This window comes from Pongo pygmaeus, chromosome 6, assembly GCF_028885625.2.
Source record: "Pongo pygmaeus isolate AG05252 chromosome 6, NHGRI_mPonPyg2-v2.0_pri, whole genome shotgun sequence".
Taxonomy (NCBI): domain Eukaryota; kingdom Metazoa; phylum Chordata; class Mammalia; order Primates; family Hominidae; genus Pongo; species Pongo pygmaeus.
This window is the reverse complement of record NC_072379.2, coordinates 57,201,983-57,227,385: the sequence shown is the minus strand read 5'-3', so window position 1 is coordinate 57,227,385 and position 25,403 is coordinate 57,201,983. Positions and strand designations below refer to the sequence as shown.

Below are 25,403 nucleotides of genomic sequence, written 5' to 3'. Positions count from 1 at the left end.
TATTTCAATGAAAGAATAGACATAATAAGTAGAAGCCAAATAAAATGGGCTCAGAGCATGCCCTCAGCATTTACATGTAGCCTTCTGTCTAGAGATTGTCCTTGTGGATCCAGAAGAAAATTGAACAATATATCAGTCATGAAAATAAACAATGGCCCATCACCAAAAAGGAAAGTAGGCAATGGGCCTGAAATAATGTTTAACTTTACATCCTCGCTCTATTCTCATTTTGTTTTATTTTTTTGGGACCGTGTGGGGACACTGCGCGTTACTTGCTCTTTGAGATGTCTATGCATTTATTTGGCTGGACAAAAGAGATCAAAGGCAGTAGGGATACTTGTTGGGAAAGGACGTTGGTAAATATGGACAGTGATAATAAGCATTAAAATGCAATCCTGATGTGCTCAATTATTTTTAAAAATATTGGCAAAAAAGGTGAAATTTTAGAAAATCTGTGATTAGCCTATCCTGTTTTTCCTGAAACAATAGGCCAGTTTATATTTTGTCAATATGCATTCTCTCCATGTTTAGTAAACATGTAGCCACTCACTTAATTTCTAAATATTACATTTTCATTTTTACCCCAAGATATAGGGATATTTAACATGAGGTTATTTCATCCACTCAAGATGTTTCAGAGAACAACATGATGTCATTCCTTTTTTTTTTTTTTTTAAACACCATTTGCCGGAAAAGAATGCCTTTCAAAACCTAAGCCCACCTTCATTGGCCTTTGGTTATGCTGTTTCCTCTTCTGTAAATGTCTTCCTCAAGTCATCTGCTCCCTAGTCAACACCATCACTTCCCCACCTGCTCAATCTTTCCCACGCAGGTGAATTCCTATCCATCCTTCAAAGCCCAGTTCAATATCCCCTTCCGCAGCCTTCTAGGAAGAATTTATTATTCTCTCCATTATACTACCATAGGATCTCCTACATGTTCTGCTGTATCACCTGACACATAATTGCCTGTTTATTCTTGTATTCATAGATCAACTTTAGCTATTTGATCTACTAGTTTCTGTGAAAGATGTCAAAAGCATTATGATTGTGGATTTGTCAATTTATCTTTGTAAGTCTTTCAATTTCGCTGTATATTTTTGAGACTGTATTGTCATATAAAAGCTCAAAATTATATCCTTCTGGTAAAAATAAATCTCTATTATCTCTATCACTAATAATGGAAATATATATATTTGCTCTATTTTGGGTTTCTATTGGCTAGTTTGCTGGGTATGTCTTTCTTTCTTACATTTCTCTCATGTTACGTTTTAGTTGTGTTTCTTGAAAGGATTTTTAAAATGTTATCTAAAAATCTTTTTCTGTGATGAATTAGAGCCACTTATTCTGATTAGAGTTACATAAGGATTTTTTCTGTAATCACTGTACTTTTCTATTGCATCTTTTTTCTCCTTCCCTGCTTTTTATTGGTTTAATTAAACCTATATTTCTTTTTCCCTTATGTATTTGTGTGTGTGAGAGAGACAATCTCAGTCTGTTGTCCAGGTTGGAGTACAGTGGTGGCATGATAGCTCATTTTAACCCTGGACACCTGGGCTCAAGCCATCCTCCCATGTCAGTCTCCTGAGTAGCTAGGACTACAGGCATGTGCTACTATGCCCAGCTAAATTTCAAACTCTTTTTAGAGATGGAGTCTCACTATGTTGCCCAGGCTGGTCTCTACCTGGCCTCAAGTGATCCTCCTACCTTGACCTCCCAAAGCACTGGGATTACAGGCATGAGCTACCACACCCAGCCATATATTCTTTTTGATTAATGGATTTCATCCCACCATTTTTTAAATTATCAAAAATTTAATACATACATAATTGACTTAAAATATTCTTCAGTTAATTAGTAGCTCTTCTTACATTTCCCAAATTAAGAGAACTTTAGACTTCTTCATCCCCTTCAAACTTCCATGTCATTTTTTTACCCTGTGTTTAAGTCTCCTACAATTAGCCATCTTGTTATTGTTGTATGCAAATAGGGCATGATTAGATTGACCCACATTTACCAGTTTTCTTGCTCACCACTGCTTCTGGACATCCTTCCTCCTAGATTCAATTTGCTTCTCACTGAAGTATATCCTTTAGTATTTCTTCAAGTGAGGATCTATGATTGGAAACTCTTGACATTTGTCTGAAAATATCTTTATTTCACCCTTGCTCTTAGATGATAATTAGCTGGGTATAAAAGTTAGGTTGGCAATATTTTTGTCAGAGCACTTTGATGAAATTATTCAATAATCTATTCATCTCTTCCTGCTGAAGAAAAGTCTATTTTTACCTATTTCTGTTCTTTCAAAGATAACCTGTTTTGGTTTTTGTTGTTGTTGTTGTTTTAGGATTTTGCTTTGTCTTTTGGTATTCTGCAATTTCAGTATAATCGGCATAGATACAGATTATTTTTATTTATCTGGTTTGAGTCTCATTTAGCTTTTTTTTAATCTGAAGATTTTGTGTCTCTTACTACGAATTCTGGAAAGATCTCAACTGTTCTTCTCCTTAAATATATATTGCTTCCACAGATACCCTAAACTCCATCATTTCTCAACTTCTGAGGATCATCACTCCTTTGCTTATCTTTTCTGTCTTCTGCATTTCCAGTCTCTTACCTATTGTATCAATTTCATCAACAAGTCAATTTGCCCTGGTGTTTCCCATCTTTTAAAAAAGTCCTCCCTTGACTCCACATCTCCCTTGAGCTATCCTCTATCTCTGCTGAACATCATAGCCAGCCTTCCTGATAGAGGAGGTACCCACATATTTCTCTACTTCCTTACCTTCTTCAGTTCAGTTGAGTCTTACTTCTACCCTCAGCCATCCAAAGAGATTGCTCTTCCTAAGGTGGCTACTGACTTCCATGTATTTGAGTCAATATTTAGTACTTATTTCATTGAACCTCTTACCAGCATTCAACATAATTGACCATTCATTCCCTAAAACATTCTTCACTTCTTGGCTTCTGGAACACTTTGTTGGTTTTCTCTAAATGTTTGAACACTGAGTGCTTGGGGATGAGCTCTCTTTTGTTTTCTGCTCCCTACCCTTAATATAGTCATGTGCTATATAACAATATTTAGGTCAACGATGAACCACATATATCATGGTGAACCCATAAGATTATAATGGAGCTTCCCTATGTAAGTGTACCATTTTTTATCCTTTATACTATATTTTTACTGTACCTTTTCTATGTTCAGATACGTTCAGGTACATAAATACTTACTGTTATGTTACAGTTGCCTACAGCATTTATAAAGTGACATGCTGTAGAGGTCTGTAGCCTAGGAGCAATAGGCTATACCATATAGCCTTAGATGTGTAGTAGGCTCTACCATCTAGGTTTGTGCAAGTATGCTCTATGATGATCCCCCTCAATGATGAAATCACCCAAGGATGCTTTTCTCAGAATCTATCTCCATCATTAAGTGATGCATGACCATACTTTTTATTCATTCACACAATTTTAAATATCATCTATTCATCATAGATGGTGAAATTTATACCTCTGGTCTTCGCTCCTCCTCTGAGCTCTCAAACTATGAGATCCTATTTGACACTAACACTTGGATATCATAGCATTTAACCCTAACCCATCTAAAATGGAATTCTTCACTTTGTCCCCAGAAGAGTGTCTTTCCCATCTCAGCAAATGGTATCATCATTTACCTAGTTCCTAAGCTAGAATCTCAGAGTCATTCTTGACTCCTCTCTCCCTCAAAGGCCCACACTTCTTCTATTATCAGGTCCTATAAATTCTATCTTCAAAATATATCTCAAATTCATCCACTTTCCATCTCCACTGCCAGCATCCAGGTGTTAGGCTCTATCATTGTTCAACTACACTACAACATTGTTTTCATGTCTATTCCACTATTAACACCCTCTCATTCATTTTCAACACAGTTGTCAGAATAATCTTTTAAAAAAATCTATGTGAAGTCCTCCAAGGGCTTCCTACTGTACTTAGATTGAAACAAAATCCACACTCATGAATAAAGCCTTTAAGGCCCTGTGTAACTTTTCCTATCCTACCTTCAACTTCATCCCAATTCCTCTCCCCCCAACTTTTGGTGTTCTGGCCACCCTGGCCATCTAGTTCCTTCACCACACCAAGTTCTTTTGCTCCTGCAAGGCCTCCATATATTCCTTCTGCTGGGAATGATCTCTGTCCCTTTCTCTTTCCCTGTGGAAGAGAACTGGCTCTTCTTTTCCATCTGGTCACCTTCCAAAAGAGGCTTTCCTGACCATTCTGGATAAGGTTGGGCCCCACTTGGTCTCTCTAGTAGCAGCCTCATCTTTTTTTCTTCTGTAGCCCTTTTTATACTTTTTTTTTCTGGAGTTGCATTTTACATATTATTTTATTATATTTAATTGATCTTCACAGCAGATTAACAATTGACTTTGCTGCCATAATTAAGAGCATTTCTAGTAAAATATTAAGAAATGTATGATTGCTGAATTTAGAAAATGTCCAACTTTAGATAGGATACTTTACTGAGGAACTCTTTTAGTACTGCATTCAATCTTGGTAAGCCTCTAAGTGAATTACAACATTTGGCCCTGTAAGTCCTTCTGGGATGAATTCTCTGCATTCCTGTTAAAAAATGCTTTGTCATTTCTTAGGGTCATTCCCTAGAAAAATGTTGAGAAATTTTTGGCATCATTTTCAAAGCAGGAACTATATAATAGGCAGTTTGCGTGTGATAAACTGAAATACCAGAAAGACTACTATAATTTCGCTTTATTACACAGTCATAAGTTGCTCTTTTTTATTTATTAACTAGCTTATCTTCTTTCTCTGCTTTTACTCATCGGTTTCCTTAGAAGAGATCCAGATCCATTTTGTTTGCCTCTTTATGTACACCCAATTACTAGCATGTATGAATAAAGAACTCAAACTGAGGCTCTTTTTTTCTTAAGTAGAACTCGGATGAACACCTTTCCAAATTGTGACCATACTCATCATCCTGCTTTTTTGTTAAATAAAAGCAGTTTGTAAAAAAAAAAAAAATTATCTACGTTTCTTTTGTTAATAGAGGTTTATGACTTTGAAAGGCCTTCTATAATGCTTTATGATATTTTAACTTCGTAAAAATTCGGCATGGCACATGTATACATATGTAACTTACCTGCACATTGTGCACATGTACCATAAAACCTAAAGTATAATAATAATAATAATAAAAGAAAAAAAAAAAAAAAAAAATTCGGGACATTTTCGTGCACATTTGTATGCCCCCAATAGACTGCCTATGGTCATTTCAGATTGACCATGGCCACATTTGCTTCTTAAAGCTCTTTCATGCCAGCATTTTTGCTTTGTTTTGTTTTCATTTTAAATCATAATTTAATACAGGAGGACCTACGCCTCAATAATCAGAGATAAGACCATCCTTACTTTGTGATATTCAGAATATTTAACAACTGTCTGGGAGCATCGATCAATGAGACCAGCACTTTGGTCAACCAGGAAAGATTTTCAGCTTACTTACCTGAAGGCCACACCAAGTCCTACTGAATATGGAAACTATCTCTGGGGAAAGCAATTCCATAGGCCTTATTGGTTGCCTGCATGTTTAGCCAACTCCTTTACTTTTTAAAATGCCTTTTTTGGAAGTAACTCAAAGACTTGGAACCTTTTAATTATCCCATAATCATGTCTTATTTATACCTGCCTGGATAGTGTAGAGATGGGAAAACTTCAGTCAAAAGGACACAGTAATTGAGTTCTGCCTTCCAGAACTTGCTGAGCTAAATTCAGGTTATAGCGACCAGCTTCGGCTATCTTGGGTTTGTCCACACAGTGCTTTGTTGTGGGTGGTCAGAGTCTTACTCCTTAGCTGATGGCATGGCCTATAATCTGTTTCTCCACGCTTCTTTCTGACTCTGTCCTGGGGCATGGTGGATCGATGAAGGATTTTCAAAGATCAAAGCACATCTCTGTTTTCTCAGGATCTGTCTGCAACTGCTTTACTGGAAGGAAAAGCCCAGTTGGGGATCGCTCCTGCTGATCTTCATTGACATGTCTGAGGCTACCTGCCTTTAAATGACTCTGAACTTTCTGACATTTTTCTTCTTTTTGGATCACAGGTCCACACGTTCCGAGGCCCACATTGGTGTGAATATTGTGCCAATTTCATGTGGGGGCTCATCGCCCAAGGGGTCCGGTGCTCAGGTAGACACAGAACTTTCTTCTTTTCCAATTATATAAAATGCCACTGTGCTGAGCTGGAGGATGTCTCTCCAGAACTGGGAAATGTGCTCAGATTAGCTCAAAAGTCTAGCCTCCTGCAGGGTTCAAGGCCTGTCTGTGCTTAATGGGGAAACTATTTCAAGTGTTTGCAGGAATGAAAAAGAATATCTCATGTTTATGCAAGAAAAGAAAAAAAAAACCAAAAAGTACATTTCCTTAAACACCTACCTGCCTCTTACAATAGGCAGTAGTCCGTAAAAGAAAAAAAAATCAATTCCAATGGAACTGCATAGCTAGAAAAGCCATACTTTTTCCTACCTCATGTTACTACAAAAGGTAAGACATAAAAATAGTAATAGTGCTGGTGAATATTTACCACATACCAGGCACCGGTTAATCTCTATTTATCATGTCGTTAGCCTCACCAACAGACCTTGGGGGAGATGCAATTATCCTCCATTTAAAAAAAAAAAAAAAGACAGAGGCTTGTTATTTGCCCTTGGCTATGCAGCAAGGAATAGAATATTGATTCAATGGGAGCCAGATTCCAGAGTTCATACTCAGTATCTCTTTGTCATCAGATTAGCAGTGAAACCATGCACCTTGATTTGATATCACATATTTTCAAAGTAGTTTGAAAGCCTGGGTGATTTTCCATCTGGAATTGGAGGTATACACCTATTGCTAACAGCATACATCTTATTAAGGTACATCTAACACAGTGATAATGAGTTGCCAAATTAATGTGTAACTGGGTTTCCTAATTCATGTTGCCATGGTTTTTCTGGCAAACACCTGTGGCTGGGAGCAAGACCAGCCTCCTCTGATATTGATCAGGTTTCTAGCAACACCATGACTGACTTCTTCCTTGCTAGGATATGATTTTTAAAAATCTTAGGAGCATTTAGAATACAATAAGGTAATGACACTAATTAAGGTGATCTTTCCCATTTTGGCATACAGCGTCCTGTAACCCTAAGTCCTCCTCTCTGCCTGGAAGAGGCTTCTAGCTTCTGTTGTGTAAATACACCAATCACCGGTGTTGATACCTGGATGGTTCAAGTAGTTCCACCTCCCCCGTTGCAGGTCTATGCTTAAGGGGTGGTCAACATAGCTCAGAAGCAGCTTCTCCATAAATATTCAGAAACTCTGTTTAACACCAAAGACTGACTTGCCAGGAGCCACAACGTATCTCCCAGCTCAGCCACTAAGCAAAGGGGTAGAATATCTGAATTACTCAGTGGTCATTAATTTGGCCTGTCCATATTGTACCTACCAAAAATATGCCTAATTGCTGGTATTATCCAATTTCAGCAAGAAATTGGTCCAAAGTCAATATTATGAGAACAAAACTCTGGGCTTCATATTAGCTGTGAACAGTAACTTTTCAACTTTCTCTGGGATAAAAGGGTTTTTGTGGGGTTTTTTCTGGTTTTGTTTTTTTAAAATAAGACATTTTCTGAGGCCATATTGTTAGTATTTTCCAATGGCTACTTTTTGGCCTTATATTTCCTCTTAGCAGCAGGGAGGCTGAAAACTGATCATGAAAGGTTAGGAAGAACCATCATTGCCTCTCAGCTTTCCATATATTACATCTTTAAGTATTTTTAGAATGCACTGGACTTTATTTGTAGCATATGGATTTCTACTGCTTTGTAAAAAATGGAGTATTTTTACATTTGTTATAGAACATCTTAATTTTAATAAAATGTCAGTATTAAACTCTACATAAACACATTGTTGCTTTAGGTCTTAAATAAACATGGATGATTCCTATTATATGTGGTACCTAGGGTAGAATTCCAAGAGGTAGAAAGTTGAATGGTAGTTACAGGGGATGGGTAGATGGGGAGTTATATTGTTTAATGGGTATAGAGTTTCAGCTTTGGAAGATAAAAAAAGTTCTGGAGATGGCCGGTGGTAGTGGTTGCATAACAGTGTGAATGTACTTAATGCTACCAAACCATACACTTAAAAATGGTTAAAATGATAAATTTATCAGAATTTAACAAAAAAAATTAAATGAAGTTTGTAAGACATACTGAGAATTCCTAATGAAATCACTTAAGAATAGCTGGGCAGATATACTTACATGTTTTTATCACCATATTTGCTATTTATTTTATTTGACCTAACACGTATACAGTACTTAACTATATTTCAGACGCTATGCTAAACACTTTATTAACTTTTATTTGAGCCTCATGGCTAATGCCAGGAGGTAGGTGCTATTATGATCTTCTATAAAAGAGGATTCAACAAGAAACCCAGCCAACTCTATTTAGCGCAGTTAGCCAAAATTTGCATTCACTAGATAGATGTATCAAAATATTATTGAAGTCACTTGAGCTTTGTTGAATTTCTCATGTTGATAAAGATGAATTAGAACTGTTTTTTTTTATTTTGGAAGGAGGGTAGACAGAGAACTCAGCCAATAAAAATTACATGAAAATCACTTAGAAATTACCACTGATTTTACAAAAGTTTAGATCCTCTCAAGTTCTTGGTGTGCTTAAGTGTTATTTTATAAAGCAGATGACTACAATATTCCTTATTGTGTGTGCACATGTATGTTATTCTTTGTGCCTAGGAAAACAGTATTAGAAGACACTGAGTAGACAGCACATCAACTTTGAACAACTATAGCATTGAATTTTTCTCTTTCAGAATGTAGCAGAATGTAGACTATGCTGCTTTTTTTTTTTTTTTTTTAAGATGGAGTCTCCCTCTGTCACCAGGCTGGAGTGCAGTGGTGCAATCTCAGCTTACTGCAACCTCTGCCTCCTGGGTTCAAGTGATTCTCCTGCCTCAGCCTCCTGAGTAGCTGGGATTACAGGGGTCCACCACCATGCCCAACTAATTTTTGTATTTTTAGTAGAGACAGGGTTTCACCATGTTGGCTGGTCTCAAACTCCTGGCCTCAGGCAATCCGCCAACCTGCCTCAGCCTCCCAAAGTGCTGGGATTACAGGCTTGAGACACCACGCCCGGCCAACTGTGCCTTTTTATCATCAGAGAAATTCCATCAGTGGATATCGACCGCTAACAGGCTCTTCATGTGTTCATTGAACTTTAAAAGCACCTTTTTCAGCTTTGGGTTTTCATATGAACTTTATAAATAATCATCACATTACATTACATGGCATTGTTATAAACTCTCAAGTACTCCTACTGGTGTATATAGTTAGGCATTATTTCCACTCACAGGTGTCAAAATAAGGCACATAGAAAGGAAAGCGGCCTACCCAAACTGCCAAAGGAGGAAGGGATTGGAAACTATGGGGCAACCTTCCAGGAAAGGGGAAGAGGATACCAATGGTCATGGGCTTCTCAAAGCAAAGATTAGAGAGTCCTGCGGAAAGAGTAACTCTGCTTCCCACACAAGGAGCATCAAGAGCTTAAAGGAAACAGCCTGGAACAAACCCTAGGTGCCCTTTATAAGCCAGGACTGTCTGGGAATCCAAACCCAAAAACCTACTTGTGGACCCAAAGGGTTCCAGCCTGAAACAGGAAAACATATACAAAAAAACCTGATCAATTACCTAAGCTGTCTCAGATGTTCTGTTCTTAAGGTCCAGTGACAGAGAAGGCTTAAGGAGAAAAATGGAATCATATAAGGGTTTAGAGATTAGAGATGATACTTGTGTTTATCCTGTAGAGAGTATCACCTAGAAACGGGACACATGTTCCAGAGAAATATGTCAAACCCTTGGGTGGTGATATTTTTATTTTTGGCAACATATAATTTGTGTTGTGCTTTGACAAAAGGGCTGGGCTAGGCTAATGTGGCTTCTTTGTTTACAGACTGTGGATTGAACGTACACAAACAGTGTTCCAAGCACGTTCCCAATGACTGCCAACCTGATCTCAAGAGGATCAAGAAAGTGTACTGTTGTGACCTCACAACACTTGTGAAGGCTCACAACACTCAGAGACCCATGGTGGTGGACATATGCATTCGGGAAATTGAAGCAAGAGGTTTGGAAAATACTTCCTATTATAGTAGTATAGTGACTTTATTTTTATTGTTTGTTTTTACTGTTGTCAAGGGAACAGAGTTGCTCTACTACTCTTGTTGGGAAAATGACCTACGCATGTGTGCACACACACACACTCTCTGTCACAGGTAGACTCAATCCAACCAGCTATATCAATTTCCATTGTATATATAAACCATGCATATATGCATTCAAAAAATGTTTACTGAACATTTATTATATGCTAGGCATTGAGGTAATAAAGGTCACCATTCTCACCTTCAAGAAATTCTTAGTTCAGCTGGGTGCAGTGGCTCACGCCTGTAATCCCAGCACTTTTTGGAAGCTGAGGCCAGACAATCGCCTGAGCCCAGGAGTTCAAGACCAGCATGGGCGACATAGTGAGACCCCATCCTACAAAATTCTTTTAAAAAACTAGCCAGGTGTGGTGGTGCACACCTGTAGTTCCAGCTACTCGGGAGGCTGAGGCATGGAAGAAATTCATACTTTAGAGTGGGCAATCAGGGGAGCAAATAAATAAACATTGTGGATGGCCGTGTTCAAGGTACCATGGAGTCACAAAGCAAAATGTTTTAATCCTATTTAAGGACAATGAGAAGGGTTATGGCAGAGGTGAGGCTTGAATTGGAGCTTTGAAAAAAAAGGTGCTTCTGTTAAATAAGAAATTGTTGAGCAACACATACATCTCCTACCATATAAAAATGTGCTCCTAATATTCATTGTTTATTTCAAAGAGGAGAGTTCAAAGATTTAAAAGATCTATGCAATGAAAAACAAAGGAAACAAGGAAGATAGAAACATTTCAAAAAATGTTCTTTATGTTGTACATGAGTCACTTTTCCTTTATTTGTGCTTTCTTTGGCCACTGTTCAGTATCAAAATGTTCACTGAAGTTGCCAGATGTAATTTGGGTGATTTGGCCATGTATAGAGGCTTAAACCACTTTTGCCATGTGTCATATTCTGTTATACTGGCTATCCATTATTGTGTCCTAATTGGCTTAATATATTTTATACATATATATTCATTGGTCAACTACCCCATTTTTTCCAAAGCACAACTAAAGAGGATGTCATAGCTTATTATCCCAACCCTTTTAGAGAGAGGAAATTATTCCCTTTTCTATGGAGGGGGAAAACCATAGCTATCCTGTTCCCTGATAACTTGCTAATTTAATCCCAGAGTGTAAGAAATGCCTTCTATCTTTTCACCACTGTGGCTGACAGAGCTTAATGAGTGCTTTGGGATCTGGTGAACATATTAATCCAGTGGCTAAACTGGGTAAGAGGAAAGGAGGGATTCCCTGCCCCTGGGTGAGTGGCTGGGACAAGTGGCCCCGGGCCCTGCAGTTTGGGGTCAGATTATCAGCCTCTCCAGAGCCTGCAATCAGGGCTTTTCTGAAGAAGCTGGGGTCCTCCCATTGTGATCCTTACCAAAGACAACTGATAATTCAGGCATGATAATTACTGACATGTCTAACATTTAAGAATAGGGGGCACTGCACTGAGTTTGCCTAGAACAAGAGCAAGATAGAGTAGCACAAATTAGGAATTGATGCCAAAAGAGTCACAGCACAGGGATTAGAGCCCCAGGTATTAGGGGCCTAAGCATGCAAGCAGAACCAGAGAATGGACTGGGAGAAATTTGTATGACACCCACATTCCCAGCTGTGGGGCCACCACTACCAACACTTTTCCCTGTCTTCCATCCATAAAAAATTCCTTATTGTTCTCCAAATATTCTTTTATATTCATTTGTCTCTGTATGATGTGGTAGAGTGAAAAGATCAAGGATTTGAAGTTAAATTCTCAGCCCTGTCTCTTACTGGCTGTAATACGACCTTGGGCAAGTTACTTACTACATTTGCATATCTGTTTCTTCATCTATAATATGAATGGAATCAACTGTACCTCATAAGGTGGTTGGTGAGGATTAAAGTGACTCGATACATAAATGGACCTAGTACAATGTCCAATCTACCGAACTCAATCTGTGTTAATTTTGCCTTTTCTTGAAATGACCCACACCCATACCTCCACCTCCAAATCTGTCTAACTATATTATGTAGCCTGTACATCTCAATGCTGTCACAGAGACCCTGAATAACAGTGCCTTTGACAAGATAGAAGTCTATTTCTTTTCCCAGTAATAGTCCAGGTACCCAGGAGCAGTCCAGGAATAGTCTGTTCTCCTGTGGCAGGAACCCAGGCACTGCAGGTTGTTGCTCTGTCCTGCTTGAGTGCTATCCTGCGTGCACAATCGCAATTGGCCACCACCATCTCATCTGCATTTCACTCAACAGGAAGTGGAAAAGAGCATACTTATTTCCTTCAAGGCCACAGAAGCTATAAATGTCACTTCTGCTCTCACATGGGCCAGAGTTTAATGGCCACTGCAATGGATATTGTTCTAAAAATCAAAGGTTCCGTTACAACAGAAGAATGGGAGAACAAATATTGGAAGGATAGCTGGCAGCTTCTGCTACTCTGGCAAACTCTAACCATCCTTTATCGTTTCCTTCAAAGATTAGCTTCTTAAAAAAGCATCTCGATGTAATACAGGGTGACGCTTTGCTCAGTGAAGCATGGGCTAAAGTCAGGAAAATTACCCCCATTTAATTATAATCAAAACCATACAACTTGGCATATAGTATAAGGCATAGATTTTTTTTTATTTTACTTTAAGTTCCGGGATACATGTGCAGAATGTGCAGGTTTGTTACATAGGTATACATGTGCCATGGTGATTTGCTGCACCTATCAACCTGTCATCTAAGTCTTAGGCCCTGTATGCATTAGGTATTTGTCCTAATGCTCTCCTTCCCCTTGACCCCCACCCTCCAACAGGACCCTGTGTGTGGTGTTCCCCTCCCTGTGTCCATGTGTTCTCACTGTTCAACTCCCACTTATGAGTGAGAACAAAAGCATGGATTTTTCTACGTTCCTTGAAAACCTGGATTTTTTTGAAAGTGACTCAGTGCATCTTATGGCTGAATGTTGGTGTCCCCTGCCCCACCAAATTTACATATTGAAGCTCTAATCTCCAGTGTGATTGTCTTTGGAGATGGAGGTCTCCAAAGAAGTAATTAAGGCTAAATGAGGTCCTGAGGGAGGGACCCTAAACATTATGACTAAAGTCCTTATGAGGAGAGACACCAAAGAGCAAGCTCTCTCTCTCACTCTCCATGCACATATACCAAGGAAAGGACGTGTGACAGAAGGTGGCCATCTATGAGCCAGAAAGAGAGCCTTACCAGAGGCCAGAACTTTGATTCATCCATCAACAGGCAGGGTTCATTGTTCACTGCTAGGGGCTCCCATAATCCACTGGGTCTGTGCCTCTGTGGCAGTGCATGTTCCAACTGGAATGAGATGTGCTCATATGCACCAACATCTTAGAACAGGCTGACCCACAGGATGTCACACAGGTTGTGTGACAACTCCAGTTGATCAGTAGTGGTCACCTGAACAATTGGAACTGAGATGAATTCTGAGGCTAAATAGGGCTCCGTGGGAAAAAGGGCTGAGATTAACTAAGAGCATCTGTCATGGTCACAGGAGGGATAAGGGGAAGTATTCATGATTTATGCCATGTATTTGTTGTCTCTGATGCATACCTAATGAAGACCCTTATATATGGCAGATAATACATACTCCATAAATGTTTTCCCAATGAAAAAATCGGAGACTATGTGAGTTATCAAGAGTTTGGCAGAATATATGGCAGCAGCAGCAGAAGCTATTTGTTTGCTTATTTTTATTGTAGCTGTAGTTTTGATAGCAGCTAGTTTGTGACATACAAAGTCTGAAATCCAGTCCTTTATCCCTGCTCATACTTTTGGGAACTGACTCGTTTTTAGGACATATCTTAACAAATCAATAAGCTCCAAGAACAGAAACCATGTCTTTTTTTCTTAGCCTAAATTTGCAGTGATCCAATTTCCAGAAGCAATAACTAAACCTTCATTTTCCTGCATCTGTTTGTATAATCAGTTGTCTAAAAGTATAACAAGTAATCATTTTTTAATTAAACAGTTAACATAGTCTTATTTACAAGTAAACATGAAAGGCTGTAATAGTCTAATTTTTTCCAATAAAAAATTACAGATTTTTTATTGTAAAAAATAAAATAAAAATCTAATCTGTAATACAGATTAGATACCCACATACATAGACGTGTGTATCTAGTACAGTGCTACATACAATATAGCACATGGATTAAGATGATGCTAGGTACCCCATTTACCCTGCTGTGGTTATTACACATCTTATGCCTGTATCAAAATATCTCATATACCCCATAAATATATACACCTACTATGTACCCACAAAAATTAATAAAGATGATGCTAGGAAGAAAGCCAGGTTGCTTCCTACAATGATGAAATTCATGTTCAGCAAGCTCATGAACAAAGGAAAGGAAGTAAGGGAATGGTCCATGAGAATCTTAAATATCAGTTCTCTTTGGAAAGCAGGGAAGGATGAAGACTGGATTTCCATTGAGATCTCCACTGCTACATGGGCAAATGAGAACAGACTTGCCTGGAAATTGAGAAAGACAAGTCCAAGTTCTGATGCAACAGTGTGTGATAAATAAAATCACTGTCTGTGTTTGCTCGTTTCCTGATAGCATGTAGTGTAGACATGAAATTAGAGTCTTTTTTTTTTTTTTTTTAGATGTTTCAAGAAGCTAAAGTCAGTCTCTCTCTCTCTAACAGGATTAAAATCGGAAGGCCTTTACAGAGTCTCTGGGTTCACTGAACACATTGAAGATGTCAAAATGGCATTTGACAGAGGTAAGCTTGTACTTTCTTGAATGCCATCTGACATCCTAACACCCTTCTCATTTGGAACTAGATTTTAATCATAGTAGAAATGGGGTTTCAGAACTACTAAGGTTGTTCTTCAAGAAACGGAGGAATAATGGCTTACAAATCTCATGATTCTGACTCACTGGGTGAAGTGTTTCCTTCGCAGCCATTGACAAGTGATCACTGTCAATGGGCAGACAATCCACGTGGCATTGGAGTACCCATCTGCATCCGCTATCTCAGGATCCCATTCTTCTCATTCTCTCAAAGCTCCAAAGAAGGGATCATAGGGATTGGAGGGCACCCCCAGCACTAATGTAGGGGAAGGCAGTGGACATGTAGGAGGGAACTGCTTTTGTTCTTTATAACTGTGGTGTATATTCTCTAGAACATACTATCTCTTAAGTCAGATATCATGGCCATCCTGGGGATCCTGTTAAAAATATGGGTCACTGGGACCCAACTTGAAGACTCATTCAGAAAGCTGGATAAGCCCAAGAATCTGTATTTTTAATAAGCAATCCAAATAATTCTGGTACAGCCAGTCAAGACATGGAACCCCTACTGGATAGAGCCTACTGGCTAGAGCCTCTACTTTGTAGTGTGGTATGTGAAATCGATGAGGTAGCCCTTCCTCTCTCTTTAGACTTCTCTCCAGTTCCTCCTCCCTACTGTACTGCACACTCCAGCAGTCCTGAAATACACCCTATTTGTTGCCATGAAGAAGTGCCTTGGCTCACATTGTCCTGTCTATCTGAAATGTATTCACCTCTCTGCCTGGCAAACACCTGTAATCAGGGGTCAGCTCACGCCTTTCCTCCTTGAGGAAGCCTCGCTGACTGCCCCAAGCTAACCTCAGAGCTCCACTTCCTTTTTCCACATCCCCCCACATTCTCCACACTTCTTCAGCATAGCAATCTTCCCATTTCCTTGTCATTGTTAAGTTGCATGTCTGACTGTCAGTCTAACTAGAACTGTTGGTTGGCAGAGAGTATCTCTTTTCCATGGTTCATCAGGGCTTAATGGTGCTTGGCACATGACAGATTCTCAATAACTGTTTGCTAAATATGTAAATAATGAAATCAACATGGCATATATTCTATGCTTTTACTGTTTTGTATACATCGGCAGCTTTTTTTATCTTCAGAACCAAATTTGCTGAGGCATTTATTCTTTTAATTCTTTATGCAAAAGATATTAAGAATTCCTATATGATTAAAAAATTTTTATCCAAAAAATGTCATAGTCTGTGACAAATTGGACTGGTATTTCCTAATGGTGAAACTAAAAGTCAAAAAATGTCTTGAGAATTATTGTTAGAAATGGTAAGAAATATAGGCCGGGCACAGTGGCTGAGGCCTAGAATCCCAGCACTTTGGGGGTTGGAAACGGAGCAGGTCAAAACTTCTGTGCTGATCCTTTGTACTGCCTACAAAGAAATAATTTTGGACCAACAATAAATACCAGATATATTAGCATAATATATTTAAAGTGCTGAAGTGAAATAACTGTCAAAATAGGCCCGGCGCGGTGGCTCACACCTGTAATCCCAGCACTTTGGGAGGCCGAGACAGGTGGATCACTTGAGGTAGGAGTTCAAGACCAGCCTGGCCAACACAGTGAAACCCCCTCTCTACTAAAAATACAAAAATTAGCCAGGCATGGTGGCACATCCCTGGAATCCCAGCTACTCAGGAGGCTGAGGCACGAGAATTGCTTGAACCTGGGAGGTGGAGGTTGCAGTGAACCGAGATTGCACCACTGCACTCCAGCCTGGGCTACAGAGTGAGATTCTGTCTCACACACACAAAAAAAGAATGATAAGAAATATAACATCACATATCCAAGAGGAAAGAGTAAAGTTTCCCAGATTAAAGTCCTAGAGGATCAGGGAGGAAGGATCAAGTTAAAAACAAACAAACAAACCCTTCAGTGAGCCTGAAAGAAACAATAAGAACTGAAACTATTCAACAATCATTTTGTGAACGTGACTTCCAAATCCAAGTCTAAAAAACACTGGTGAAGATGTATTAGAGCTTCTTGATGTTCTCTTGTTTCAGATTAGATTGTCATTTTATTATGAACCTTAGTGTCTATAATACAAATTATTGTGCTAAATTTCCATTTAGCAAATTACCAGGGGCTGGGACCCAAATCACTGTTTGAAGTTTGTTTTATCACCCGTTTGCCTGCACAAACCCTCAGAGCCTACCTCCCTCTCACCAAACTCCTTTCTGTTGCCTCCTACACTTCAGTGTTACTAGAAGCCAAAAGAGTTAGCTGAGACTTGTCAGGGAGCATTCATCGTTGGATTTTTTTTTTTCTTTCTGTACATGCCTTGGTGAAATAAGGTCCTAATTAGGACTCGGATCACTGATTGTTTTTCAGATGGTGAAAAGGCCGATATATCCGCCAATGTCTATCCAGACATAAACATCATCACTGGAGCCCTTAAACTGTATTTCAGAGACTTACCCATCCCTGTCATCACATATGATACCTATTCCAAATTTATAGATGCAGCAAGTAAGTACTTCAAATTAATTTTTTATTTATACCAAATTTTTAAGTACAATGCTTTTGACCTTCAGAAAATTAAAACTCAGAACTGTTTAAATTGTTGCATTTGTGCCTGTCTTGTCAAGTGAGGGCACAACAATAAATAGATGACCAGGCATAGTTCAACAGCTGAGTTGAACCAATTCTAAGAACTCTGTGGGCTGATGTACGTATCAGGCAGCTCTGTCCACATTGTTCCCTGTATGCTGGGAACCAACACAGTCAGGCCTATTATATGTTGAAAGCATGAATATTTCTGTAACAGAAAAAAAAAATCTTCAATGAGGACTGACTAGATCATGGGTATCTAATCTTTTGTCTTCCCTGGACCACACTGGAAGAAGAGTAATTGTCTTGGGCCACACATAAAATATACTAACATTAATGATAGCTTTAATGATAATTTTAAATAATTTTTAAAATAAATTATTTTAAAATCTTATGTTTTAAGGTTTACAAATTTGTGCTGGGCCATAGTCAAAGCTGTCCTGGGCATGTGCGGCCCATAGGCTGCGGGTTAGACAAGCTTGGTCTAGATTAACTACTTTTATCTGTTAGGCAGAATTTCATTCCTAATCAGTTAAAGTCACAACCAAGTTTTGTCTGTTGATGCTGTTCAAAATGAATAGGCCAGAATACACTGTGTCAAGCAGTATACTAGAACGTCTCACCAGTGCCTTCTAGTTTAATTATCTCATGTACCCCATGTGGCAAATATTATAATCCCATTTTACAGAGAAGAAAAGCAAGGCTTGGAGAGCTAAGCTCATGCGTCCAGGAATGGGACATCAGGATTTGCCTTCCATCAGCCCGGGGTTGCTCATTCAGTGTTTGGCACTTGGGCCCACTGCTGTAGGAGAGAGGAATAGAGTGAAAAGGGGGCAGGTCTCGGGGAAAGGGCTACACTTTGCCCAGGAAGAGGCAAAAGTGACCAAAGGGAGATTCAGATGCTGAGACACATGACACAGAAGTCAAGCTCACTTTGAGGAAGTTTTTGCTTGTTGTTGTTGTTGTTTTTATTAAAAAAAAAAAAAAAAAAAAAAAACCTTTAAAGGTTGAAAAGTTTAGGTATGCTGTTAAATATAGTAATGGGATACCTGATGGGGAGACACAAAGGCAGGCTGGGATCAGTGTGAGATGCACTCTTCAGATGAGCCGAGGCCCTGACCCCGGTAAGACTATTCCCTCCTTCTGGGGTCCTAGTGGTCCTGGCAAAGAAGGTTCTAGCATCTAGATATCCTGTACTCCAGGAGGAATAGCAGGAGGGTTTTCTTTGAGTAGCTGCCAGTACCTATCAGAGACCCAAAAGCCAGAAGCATGTACTCTTCCTCCCATTGTTAATGTGTCCAGTCTCCACTTCCTAACCTGGGCTGTGCACGGGGGTTAAGCATGCCAGCGCTACGGTGAGAAGTGCCGTGAGTGCAGGCTGAGTTGGGTGGCTCATTGCCAATGTCCTTGCCTTGTAAAATGTATTAGGTTGTAGAAGTCTGCTAGGGAAAGACTCATTAGACAACTTCAAGGGAATACTACTGTATGTGGTGCAGTTTAAACTAAAACTTGTGGGAGGGATATTTCTAGCAAATCTAGTGTTCAGAAGAAGGCAAAGCACAGTCTGCACATATGCTCCCTGACTGTATGCATTCTGCTGGCTTACAGATTCATGGAGAGCAAGGACAGTGTCCAGCCTCTGGCCACCCAGAGGACATTCAATAAGCATGTGGTGCTCAGCCTCAAACTCTTTCCTGAATGACACAGGACACCAACAAATTGATTAAGTGAAACAGTGCTTGGATTGCATGAATTTATTAGAATCCTTCCCCCACTTCTGGCTAAAACAAAAACTTCTTGTTACTTCTCTGAAAACTTGAATGCCACACTCTGAACTAATACCCATCATGCGTGAACTTCACAGAAATCTCCAATGCAGATGAGAGGCTGGAAGCTGTCCATGAAGTGCTGATGCTGCTGCCTCCTGCCCACTATGAAACCCTCCGGTACCTAATGATCCACCTCAAAAAGTAAGCTCATGCCTCATGCACAAAGCCTGCTCTGCTCCTAGAGCAGTTAATGCATGAGGAAAAGTGGACGGCATTCCTCCCCAGCCCACTGAGGGGACTAAGCCTCCAGCCCCAGCCATAACTGCTGGAGTTTCACCGTGCCAGGAACCACTCCAGGCACTTTCAGTGTATCATCCCTATGAAAGGGGCGCCACCGCGGTGGCTCACGCCTGTAATCCCAGCACTTTGGGAGGCCGAGGCAGGCGGATCACGAGGTCAGGAGATTGAGACCATCCTGGCTAACACGGTGAAACCCTGTCTCTACTAAAAATACAAAAACATTAGCTGGGCATGGTGGCAGACACCTGTAGACCCAGCTGCTCGGGAGGCTGAGGCAGGAGGATGGCGTGAACCCAGGAGGTAAAGCTGGCAGTGAGCCGAGATCGTGCCATTGCACTCTAGCCTGGGTGACAGAGCGAGACTCTGTCTCAAAAGAAAAAAAAAAAAAAGAAAGAAAAAGGGGCGCCGTTAGGGGCCTCGTGTCACTCGTGAGATTGCTGACACTTGGGGAGGTTACATAGCTGATTTGAAGAGGTGAAGCCAGGATCCCAGGCAGGCTGATGCACAGCCTTTACCTACTCTGCCTCCATGTCCGCATCTTCATCTGACACAAGCTGTGTACTCTGTGTCCTGTTCATCCCCCATTGCTTGCCCCTTTCCAGGCTCTTGAGCCTGCCTGCCTCCTGGGAGAGCACATTCCCAGCCTGATCTCTTATTTTTCTGGATGTGTGAGTTCTCTCTCATTAAGTAACAAATTGCTCCCAAAACTTAGTGGCTTAAAACAGTAAACATTTATTATCTCATAGTTTCTAAGGGTCAGGAATCCAGGTGTGACTCAGCTGGCTGCCTCCAGTTCAAGGTCTGTAATGAGGCTGCAGTCTTATCTGAAGGCTTGATGGGCCTGTAATCCCAGCTACTCGGGAGGCTGAGACAGGAGAATTGCTTGAACCCGGGAGATGAAGGCTGCAGTGAGTGAAGATCGCACCACTGCACTCCATCCTGGGCAACAGAATGAGACTCTGTCTCAAGAAGAAAAAATTCACTCCTGAAGGCTTGATGGTGGTAGCATCCATCTCCAAGCCCACTCACATGGTTGTTGGTAGGATTCAGTTCCTTAAAGGCTGTTGGACTGAAGGCCTCACTCCCTCACCAACAGTTTGCTGGAGGCAAACCTCAGTTCCTTGCCATGTGCATTTCTCCATAGGCAGCTCACAAGAAGCCAACCGGCTTCTCTCAGAACAAAAAAGCAAGAGCACCCAAAATGAAAGACAGTCTTTTTGTAACCTAATATCAGAAGTGACATCCTATTGCTTTTGCCATGTTTTATCTGTTAGAAGCAAATCAAGTCCAGCCCATACTTTAGGGGAAGGGATGCAGGGTATGAATTCCAGGAGGCATGGATCATTGAGGTCCATCGCAGAGAGTACCTGCCACACACACAGCTGTCTATGTGAGTGTGTGGGAGACAGAGATGGAGACGTCTGGATGCTTATGGGACACTAGAACCTCTGGTGACACTATTCTCCCTAAACCTTGTGTCTCTCTCTTTCACTGCACATGTGTAATGAGGTCGATGAGTTGGTGTTATAACATTGGAGGGATCAGGGCACATCTGTGTGCCTCTGTGTTTTTGAAAGATACTTGGCAGCAGCCCATTCTTTGATAAAATGAACCAAAAATTGTCTACATTGACCAGTTTACAGATCTACTTAGTAAGTGAAAAGAAGCAAACTGAGGACTGTATAAACAGTAGGTATTGAGATTTTTATTTTTCTACCTTATAAGACATACAGTATTGTTGCTCAGATTCAGGGTGATAGGTGATGGTAAGATTTTGCTCAGAATATTCCCATTCTGATTGATTAATTTATTGAATTTAAGAGTACAAGTAATTTTTAGATAATAAACTATGGGTATCACATCTGGCTTTCAATTAGCTGTAAAATATTTATTGTGATCAATATCCAGTTGTTACAGTCTGGAAGGCAAAGTACCACTACCAGAAAAATGCTGACACCTTTCAGCTGAACCTTAAATGCCAATAATACGGTATCTTTATCATAGTGGGTTTGCTAGCCATGTTGTTTGGTCAGGCATAGTGCCTGACTTAAGAGGAAACTGAGCACTTTGATGGTGAGAAATGTCCTCTTTCCAACCTTCTTCTTAGCTTTGTGGCATGTACATGACACAAACTGAGTTGACCTTAAAATAATACTCAGTGGCTAATCCTAATGAGTTATAAGGAAATAGACAGAAAGGGATGGCTTTTATGCACAACCTAAACACATTTTAATTCTATTTTGCTCTTTTTTGGAGAACCCATTCCCTTTTACATCTATTATGAACATTCTAAAACTTAAATTTGTGAAAACAAAACTCTGGGATATTGTAATTTTATTCCATGAGGAAGGTATTAAACCAACTTTGCAGTTTGAATTTTATTCTTAAAGCCTCTGCAGTTCTTATCTGGATGTCGAAATGATGATTTTTAATTTCAACTGCCGTAGACCTCATCCTGTGGGAACTAGAAATAATGTCCAACTGCCTTCCAGTTTGGCGACATTCCAGCCGTTCCCCCACCCCATGATAATGGCCTGGCTCTTCCTAAATTCATGACAGCCCATTCTACACATAACCTTTCTCCTCTGGCAGCAGTCCTCCCAGCAGACAGGGATCCTGCCCTTCCCTTCCCACTCTCCAGCATACAGACCAGCAGGAAGTCACAAGAGGGAAAAAAAAGCCTTCTGTATAAGGCCTATGAAAGGACCATGGGCCAGCCTCAGAATCTGCTGCCCCTACAAACCAGTATTCCTTAAATGATAATTCCACATTTACTTAATAAGGAGGACTAATTTTCTAATTTTAAAAATTGTGTTCCTGCCAGATTCACATAAGTAATTCATTTCCACCAGCGAAGGCAATGTCAACAATTTAAAATGAAAAATCAGTAAATTACCATTCCAAAAATACCTTTCTGCTATTCTGATTCCCAATTTTTTCTTGCAATTTCCTGAACCAGAGATGTTCTTGGGATGTTCTTGGGACTTACATACATAATCAATACATAAAATCAATCGTCAAGTCTCCATAATGTCTCTGTTTTATATGTTTGTTTTGCAGGGTTACTATGAATGAAAAAGACAATTTCATGAATGCAGAAAATCTGGGGATTGTGTTTGGGCCCACTCTGATGAGGCCCCCTGAGGACAGCACCCTTACCACCCTGCATGATATGCGGTACCAAAAGCTGATTGTGCAGATTTTAATAGAAAACGAAGATGTTTTATTCTAATCCATCAGGGAAATGAGCTGAATGGCCCCAGCCCCATCCAAGTTGACAAAGCTAAAGGAATAAAAACATTTCTTACCACTTGATTTGTTTTCCAAGCAAGTGCTAGAATTTGCTGGACTGCAGAGGATCGCCGAGTGGGGTACTGTGTCTCATAGACATGCACCACCTCCAGTGAGAACGAGGGTGAAGGTGAGGGAAGCCCCTCACCTTGGGTCTTTTGCTGTGCCTCCTATGTATGTCTGGTTTGCTGGAAGAGTGATTAATACATCTTTAATTTATTAAAAAACAATGTAGACATTTAAACTTCAGTCTTATTGGTAATAAAAGGGAACTTAATTCATAAAGGTACTTGATACAGTTATACATTTTCCACTTACAAAAAGAAGACAATTCTGTTAAATGAAACCTATATCGTAAAATGTATTTTTATTTTAGCCACGAGAATGTTATTTTTAGCAAATAGAACTCAATGCAGTGCATTGGTTATTACCCTGTGTACCTTGTCCCTCATTTTGCTGTGACACCCTGAAAAAGTTGACCACGAATGCAGTATTATCTTGACATACCTCTGTCCTCCTCAGTGCTTTTCAATGAAATTTCACCTGCCCCTTGTGTTCCTGCTTTTGATAGTTTTTGCTCTTAAGCACTGGCATTCTTCTATTGTATGGTGTATATTTATAGCAATTGTAGGATGGTCTGAAATGTCCACAAACTTTCTATTCATACAAATTTTGTGAATTCCCAAAGTAAAGTATGCTTTGGAATTGGTCATAGTCTTTTCATATCATGAGTGTGTATCCCAGAAGATACAGAATGCGGTCATTTTACCTGAAATTATTGAGAACACTGGATGTATCTGGTCTGTGTAAAAAGTTAGCACTTTCCCTCTTTTCTTCCCGGCGAAGCCCTCTGAATTCATCTGTTAATATCAAATTGTATTTTTGCCACATTTCTGTATTGGTGAAAAGCGAATCTGCAGAATAATTGTCAATGCTTTTCATTTTTGTTTTATGAAGCTATTTTTTAAAGTGAGAATAACGTTGGTTTTTACCAAATATTTGTTCCTCCTTGACAAAAGTAGCTCTGTGTGGATAATATGATTTTATTACTACAGTTCCATTCACTTGGTTATATTTATCTTAGCATGAGCCTTTCACACCAAGATTTCTATATTTTGTAACATAGGTGAAATATTTAAAACATCAAAAACTGTAAATCTAGATTTTTAAAAAATCCAACTACAATGTCTTTTCCTTTGATTGAGATGATTTGTGTAAACTCACCAGTCTTGCTTTGGAGTGAGCAGAAGAGAATGACCGTTTTACGTGGAGCATCATCATGTGACTGTTGACCTGGACAGTCCCAAGGGCTATGCAGATGGACTCCATTGGCACACGGAGGTCAGAATGGTTTGACCTCTTCCCTGCTATTATCCCTCCTCCCAACTGTACAGATTTGTTTGTTGTAGTTTATGTAATGTACTTCTTGATACTGTCAAAAAATTATCTGGAAATGGTTTTATTTTGTGAAGTGAACAATACTTTGTAATTTATGATAGTGTAAATGGAAGGCAAAGCATCACATGTATTAAATTCTTCTGTCTATTATTCTGGAGTGTGTGCAAGAAAGTGGTTTGGAGGGGTGGGGTAGTGGATCGTCAAAACATTGTTTCCAGATAGATGTTGGCAACAAATTTTCAGTCATCACTGAAACACAATGAGAAAACAGCATCCCATCGAGTCCCCACTCCTTCTGCAAGCTTCCTTCTAGAGAGCCTGCTTCAAGATTAAGGCCCTGAGTCTCCACATTCACTTTCCATAAGCCCCATTGCATGGATGCATCATCATACAGAGGTGAACTGTTTAGGGCAAATCACCCTAGGCCACTTGGAGGGTAGCAGAACAAGAATTTTAAAGTCAGAAAGCCCTGAGTTTGATCCCAGATCCGTCCATTTAGTACGACCTGCATATAATCATGGGAAGTTTGCGGCTCTGAAAAACTGAAGATGATAATCTGATTGTGATATCTTAAATGAAATTTATGTTCTAGGGTAATTAGTAATAGTTATTTCTCATTATTACCATTTTAGAAGGGGAAAGGATATAATATGGAAGCAGGGATGGAAGAAGCATAAGAAAAGGATTTGTCACAGGTTCAATCCAAGTCCAAATAGCACTAAAGGATATAACAGGCCTCTATAATGGGTAATGAAGTTCACTTGACTCCTTTTCTCAAATGTGATTCCAACACTTGATCCCCTCTTCCTTTAGTCTGAAGCCAGCTCACCCACACCTGTCTTCCCCACCATCTGGCAGCCTGACATGGCTCCCCTTACCTGGCTTGAAATTCCTGCTGTTGGAATAACTCTGGTAGTTGGAACATCAAGGAGGCAGCACTGTTTCCAGAAACCCACTGTTAAATTGTCAACAATTAAGTTGTGGGAACTGGGACAGGAGCAGGGTTGGTGGGAGAATGCAGTGGTGAGGAT

At 39.8% G+C, this 25,403-nt stretch overlaps 1 protein-coding gene across 4 annotated transcripts in view; it reads left to right on the top strand.

Moving 5' to 3' along the window:
- CHN2 (chimerin 2) overlaps positions 1–24,522 on the top strand; it is a 317,173-nt gene extending 292,651 nt beyond the window's left edge. For all 4 annotated transcript variants that reach the window (XM_054494681.2, XM_054494680.2, XM_054494682.2 and 1 more), the window contains 6 exons: positions 6,098–6,182; positions 10,004–10,177; positions 14,915–14,992; positions 17,396–17,533; positions 19,479–19,584; positions 22,744–24,522. In XM_054494681.2, coding sequence (XP_054350656.1) covers positions 6,098–6,182; positions 10,004–10,177; positions 14,915–14,992; positions 17,396–17,533; positions 19,479–19,584; positions 22,744–22,915 — 753 coding nt within the window. In that variant the 3' untranslated portion in view covers positions 22,916–24,522. The remainder of the gene's footprint in view (positions 1–6,097; positions 6,183–10,003; positions 10,178–14,914; positions 14,993–17,395; positions 17,534–19,478; positions 19,585–22,743) is intronic.
- The last annotated feature ends 881 nt before the right edge of the window (positions 24,523–25,403 follow it).